The sequence below is a fragment of the Ursus maritimus genome, unplaced genomic scaffold, assembly GCF_017311325.1.
Source record: "Ursus maritimus isolate PB19 unplaced genomic scaffold, ASM1731132v1 scaffold_29, whole genome shotgun sequence".
Lineage (NCBI taxonomy): Eukaryota > Metazoa > Chordata > Mammalia > Carnivora > Ursidae > Ursus > Ursus maritimus.
The window spans coordinates 28,789,367-28,795,068 of NW_024425452.1; the positions used below are offsets into that span (position 1 = coordinate 28,789,367).

At 49.9% G+C, this 5,702-nt stretch overlaps 1 protein-coding gene across 1 annotated transcript; it reads right to left on the minus strand.

The window, feature by feature from the left end:
• Positions 1 to 2,111: 2,111 nt before the first annotated feature.
• On the minus strand, positions 2,112 to 3,984 carry HTR1B (5-hydroxytryptamine receptor 1B). Its single transcript, XM_008684843.1, has one exon. It carries the CDS (start codon positions 3,899 to 3,901, stop codon positions 2,732 to 2,734), a length of 1,170 nt encoding a protein of 389 aa, XP_008683065.1. The 5' UTR covers positions 3,902 to 3,984; the 3' UTR covers positions 2,112 to 2,731.
• Between the last annotated feature and the right edge of the window lie 1,718 nt (positions 3,985 to 5,702).

A 5,702-nucleotide genomic window follows, 5' to 3' on the forward strand; every position in this document is an offset into this window, starting at 1 on the left:
AATATTGGTATTTTTGAATGAGTATACATTCGTATATTTGTGTGAAATTTTGTGCAATTAAACATTATGGCAAATGTTATTTGTTACCACAGCCAATGAAAATATATTTTCATTTCTATGTAAGTTAAACATTTCCATCGCCCATTTTATGTTCTGCGAAAAAGCCATATGTCTAGTTTATGAAACAAATTATGCTAGAGGCAGCAGTAACTGACAAGGAATGTAACAGTCTTAACTACATACCCCTGGGATGAGTACACTTTGCATTATCATGTGCAATGCTGGATGATGATTCTAGATCTCTTATAACTACAAAGATTTGCAAGCTTCTATTTCACACAATATGCCTCAAATTCAGTCAATTCAGCCAAATAATAAAGCAAAACCGTAAGTGGGTAATCTACAAATGGCAAACAACCCATGTGACTAAGTTGACCATGTTTTGTTAATACGAGGACACAATCATTGTAGGTGCCCTATTAGGAAGTCATTTGTAAGTGGCTATTTATTTCAATTAATTTTTCCCCCTCAGGCTCCTAGAAGTTGGCTTAATTGTTTCTTAGGCCCAAAGAAAACACAGCTGCATAGACAAAAGACACATATTGGTAACATAGAAACAAATACCGTGCCGGATGCACATTCCTATCAGTAGTAAGCTAGATTTCTCCATAGGAGAAATGTCACAAAACAAACAAAAACCCTGGGGATGTAACAGAATATAGGGATTGTCTAATGCCTAAAATTTTATTTTACTCCAGCGACAGGTGTAAATGTTGATCAAAATCCCCCTTTTTACTTAATTTATGGGTGAACTTTTGAATAGTCTGTTTTCAAGAGTCATTACCCCAGAGTGAAGGTCTGCACAGTAGAAAAGCAGCAGCATACTTCAGCTCAATACATCTATTGTCTGACAGTCTGGACTGGGAGCTTCAAGCAGGGAGTGAATCCATTTTACAAAGACAACTTGCTTCTGCAGACAAAAGGTATCAAACTGCAGAAAGCTCTCTGAAGAATGGAGTGTGAATCTTCTTTGGCATATTAAATGCTCCACATACAGATTTTTTTTTCTGTGCAGATGATCCTTCAGGGCTACTCCTTTTTATTTAGATAATGTATTTTTCATCTTTTGTTGTGTAATCTTTCCCTGTGCTGGAGAGTCCTCAGAGTGAATTTGAGATAACAATTAAGTATTATTGAAATTCGAAAAGACAGATAAATATAAAGGACTACTGATATTATATTCATTGAGGTATCAGGTCAGTGACGAATTTCCCAGATTCAAAAGCTTGTCAGTTCCCTGATTGCCTAGTAAGTCAGGTTTGATTCCATGAGTTACAGGAAAAACAGGCTCAATTTCAGCTTCTCTAAGCTTTTATAAAGTCCTTGCATGTCATTTTCTAATAATCTTTGTTCCCACCCAAACTTCAATAGCAAGGGAAAATAAACAAGTTTTTTTTTCTCTTTAATATACTTTTTGGGTTCTTACTGCACTTTGAAGATTTTTGGAAAAAGGAGCTGGTTCTCTCGGTTACTTTATGTTAGCGCACGAAGGAATTACAGACGGGAAGGGGTGTAAATGACTATCGGAAAAAAGTCTCATGCATTTAAGATTTTTTACAAGTCAAAATATACATCCTCCTCTTGCCCCCCATTCCTTCATTATAGAAGAACCATTTCTATTTTATCAGTCTCCTTTACATCTCACTGAATTGGAGAAAGAATAAGGATACTTTCCTTGTTAAGGAGCAGTATATGCTCATCAGTTTAACTGACTGCATTAATAAGAAATATAGCAGCAGCTTGGGCTGAGTCACCCATCATATCCTTCATTTATGAGGATTTAAATGTGTAAAATAACAGGTACATGAAATTAGGAGGAAAATAAAGCAATCTGCAGACTTTGGCACTAGCACACATACTGTTTTGTTTGAGTTGTTAGAATGTGCTTTGACAATCACTAAATAGGAATTTTAAAAAATTAGAAATCTGCAGAAAACAAACAATCATAGGTGTTGGTTCTCAGTTTAATGCTCCCCATCTCCCATTCCCCCACCCACCCACCCCATATAGTTTCAATTATAATAAAAATAGAGATCTTAACATCAGAATTTTGCTGTTAACTCTTCAAGGTTTTTCTGCATCATCTAAGCCACACATAAGGTTTGAAGCACCAAATCCACAAGTTTCTCCAACCAAGTTTAAATAAACAAAAACTGGAGACTGAAGGATGCCAAAGTAACTCTTCTTAAATGAAGCTGTAACACAAAATTCTCCCCAAAACAAAGGGTATTATGCGTCTAGTTCAAGTACTGCCAGGCTGTATGTAGATCTGTCTCAGACAGGCTTCAGACAACTACGAGTACCACTGGTTCTAGAGGGCATGATCCATGATACCAAAGCAGGGCAGGGATCCCCTTCCATCACTGATTTTTAAAAAGTTACAACCCTCCCTTGTGATTGGCTGCCGCAGGGTCAGTGCTGGACCTGGGGTTGGAGGGGAGGAGGTGAGCCTCTTCCTCTGCAGGGAAGCTCTATCTTTAGTTTGAACAGTTCTCCTCTCAGAGCTCTCTCTCTCAGGGCTGTCCTGGCTTCTCAGGATCCATTCCCCTTGTCCAGAAGATAGAGCCTCAATCCGACCCATTAACAGTGAAAGAAGAGTCGACCTACCTGTGGAACCAGACCCAACATGGTCCCCAAAGGCCGCTCAGGCTACCCCATTGCAACTGACACGTCAGCCTGTGCACTTAAAGCGTATCAGTTTATGGAATGCTTGTTTGAAGTCCTCATTGGACATGGTATAGATGATGGGGTTGATAAGGGAGTTGAGATAGCCCAGCCACGTGAAGAAGTCAAAGATGGCCAGGTGGAACCAGCAAGCACCCTTGCAAATAGGCATCACCAGGGAGATGATGAAGAAGGGCAGCCAACACACAATAAAGGCTCCCAAAATGATCCCCAGGGTCTTAGTGGCTTTGCGCTCCCTAGCGGCCATGAGTTTCTTCTTCTCCAGCAGGGCGTCGGAGACTCTCACTTTGACTTGGTTCACGTACACGGGGGATCCGGATTCGCTGGGCACATCGGGAGCCCGCGAGTTAACGGAGGTGACCGAGGACGTGGACCCGGGGGAGTCGGTTATCAGCTGGGCTCGGGTCAGGCGCTTGCCGGTCCTGTTGGGCGTCTGTTTCAAAATCCGGGAGCGGGCTTCCACATAGATGCGGCCATAGAGGGCGATGAGGAGCAGGGTGGGGAAGTAGAAAGCGCCCACCGTGGAGTAAACCGTGTAGAGGATGTGGTCGGTGTTCACCACGCAGTCCGACACCTCCTCCTCGGCTTTGGCTTGACGCCAGAAGAAGGGCGGCAGCGAGATGGAGATAGAGAAGACCCACACCAGCGCGATCATGACCGCGGCCCTCTTGGGAGTCCTTTTAGCTGAGTACTCCACGGCGTCCGTGATAGCCCAGTAGCGGTCCAGGGCGATGACACAGAGGTGCAGGATGGAAGCAGTGCAACAGGTGATGTCCGACGACAGCCAGAAGTCGCAGACCACCTGGCCCAGCGTCCAGCGGCCGGTGACCGTATACATGGTGCTGATGGGCATCACCAGGATGGATACGAGCAGGTCGGTGACGGCCAGGGAGGCGATCAGGTAGTTGGCTGGGGTATGCAGCTTCCGGGTCCGGTACACAGTGGCGATCACAAAAGCATTGGAGAGCGTGGTGGCCAAGGTGATGAGTGCCAGCAGCATGACAAGTAGTACTTTCCAGGGCAGGGCGATGGAGTCCTGGTAAATGTAGCCCTCGGCGCTGCAGTTGTGGGGAGCAGAGGAGAGATTGGCTTGAGGAACCCCAGTCTGGGAGCCCGCGGGCGGCGGCGGGGCGCACTGAGTGCCGGTTTCTTCCATGTCTCTCCTCGCCGCGGCTCTGGAGCGCAGCTCTTGAGCATGGAGCAAACGAGGGAAAGGGCGGAAGGTCCAAGGAGACCACAGTCTTGTCTCCCGGTTGCTAGTCTGTTCCGTGGGCTCCTCGATTATTCCTCCACCCCGATTCCCTGCTGAAACTAGAGGTCAAGGGTGCGGCAGCCTGGGCACGCGAGCGCGTCCTCTGCACTTCCAGTGCGCCAGGCGCTGCCGCCGCGTCCCTGCCTGCTCCTCTCCACGCCCCGTCTTAGCCCTGGGTTGCTAAGGACTGGTCCACCGAGCCCCGCTCCACTCCGAATCCCACCTAGGTGTCTAGTGCCGGAGGGCGATGTATTGTTTGAGGAGGGAGCATCAGCCAGGTGGGGTCTCTTACCCCAACTGCTCGGGGCTGAGTCTCCTAACCCGGGCGCTCCTTGATCTGCAGAATCGGCCCGCAGGAGTTTCCTAGCAGTCGAGACCAAAGCTTGCAGGCCAGCCCGGAGTCTTGGTCTTGCATTCCCGCCCCCCTCCCCAGACTGGGGCAGTTTCCTGCGGCGGCTTCGGCCGCCGGAGCTGGGTGGGGTGAAGTCTGGGAGCCGCGCTGCGCCGCGCCTCGCGCCGGAGCTCTGCCCTCCCTTGTTTTCACGCGCTGGCCACTCCGGCGAGCTGCCCCGCGGAGACGGGGCCGCAAGAGGGGGGATTCGGGGGTTGGGGCTGCGGCTGCTCGCAACGCGCCGCCACCGCCGCCGCCACCTCGATCCCACAGGCACCGCTTGGAGCCATGCTGCTGGGCGCACGGGTCTGGGGGACCTGGCGCGACACGCGGGTAAGGGGCAGGTGTCTTGGGGAGCTGGAAGAACGCTGCGTGCGCCAGCCCGGGAGGAGCGTGTGAGCGGCAGAGCAGATGGGCTCCTTTTATAGAGTCCAGGTCCGGTCTGCGGGAGCCGTGCAACTCGTGCGGCTCAGCAAGTGCGGACGCCCGCTCCCCATCACCTTCCCCTTTTCTCTCTCCCTCCCTCCTTTCCTCCCGCCCGGTTCCCTCCCCGGCCAAGGAAGCTTCCCGCCGGGTCCTACCGCCCTCTCTCCCCGGTACCCATCCCCTGGCCCCTCTCCCAATCCTGACACCCAGAAGCCGCAGTTCTGGCCAGGATTGGGGTTGAGGGCGTCCTGTCCTTGCCTCTGTCCTTTTCGGAGCTTGCGGCGCGGCCCTCCAGTTAGATCCACGCCCTCGGCCGCGGGCACAGGCACAGTCCCCGCGTACCTTCCGGGGCTTCTACTTAGCACCCCCACCCCAGCAGACCAGTGCTAGGCGGAGCCAGCCCCAGGCTCTGACCTCTCCACTCAGGAATTTTATCCAACCCTGCGGACCACACCCAGGTTAGAAGGAGGCACCGGTAATATCGCCTTAGAAGGAAATGTCCAATAGTGCATTTTAAACTTCGGGCTTCAAGTCATACTTAACTCTTGGTACAATGCAAACTAATTTTTCACAGGGGAGAAGAAAAAAAGCATCGCAAACCGTAGCCTACTGTATGTGAAACTAAACCTTCCATTCCACCCTCCCTCTCCAGCCGCTCAGCAGTTCAGTGCCAGTGGAAAACAGTTCACAGTAAGCACCTTCCCTCCCACAGCCTGCCTGGAAAGGAGGTCAACAAAATTCAAAAGAAAAAAAAAAAAGAAAGAAAAAGAAACGGGCTTTGGGACCATCACCACCAGCATGTCTTCTCTGCTGTCAAAAAATCCCAGCAGGGTATGAGCCATATGCGGCACCAAGCAATGCCTGCTCCCAGGCCCCATGACCTCTGAG

Coding starts and splice junctions, on each gene's coding strand:
- HTR1B (XM_008684843.1), bottom strand. CDS start 3,901: ATGGAAGAAACCGGCACTCAGTGCGCCCCGCCGCCGCCCGCGGGCTCC.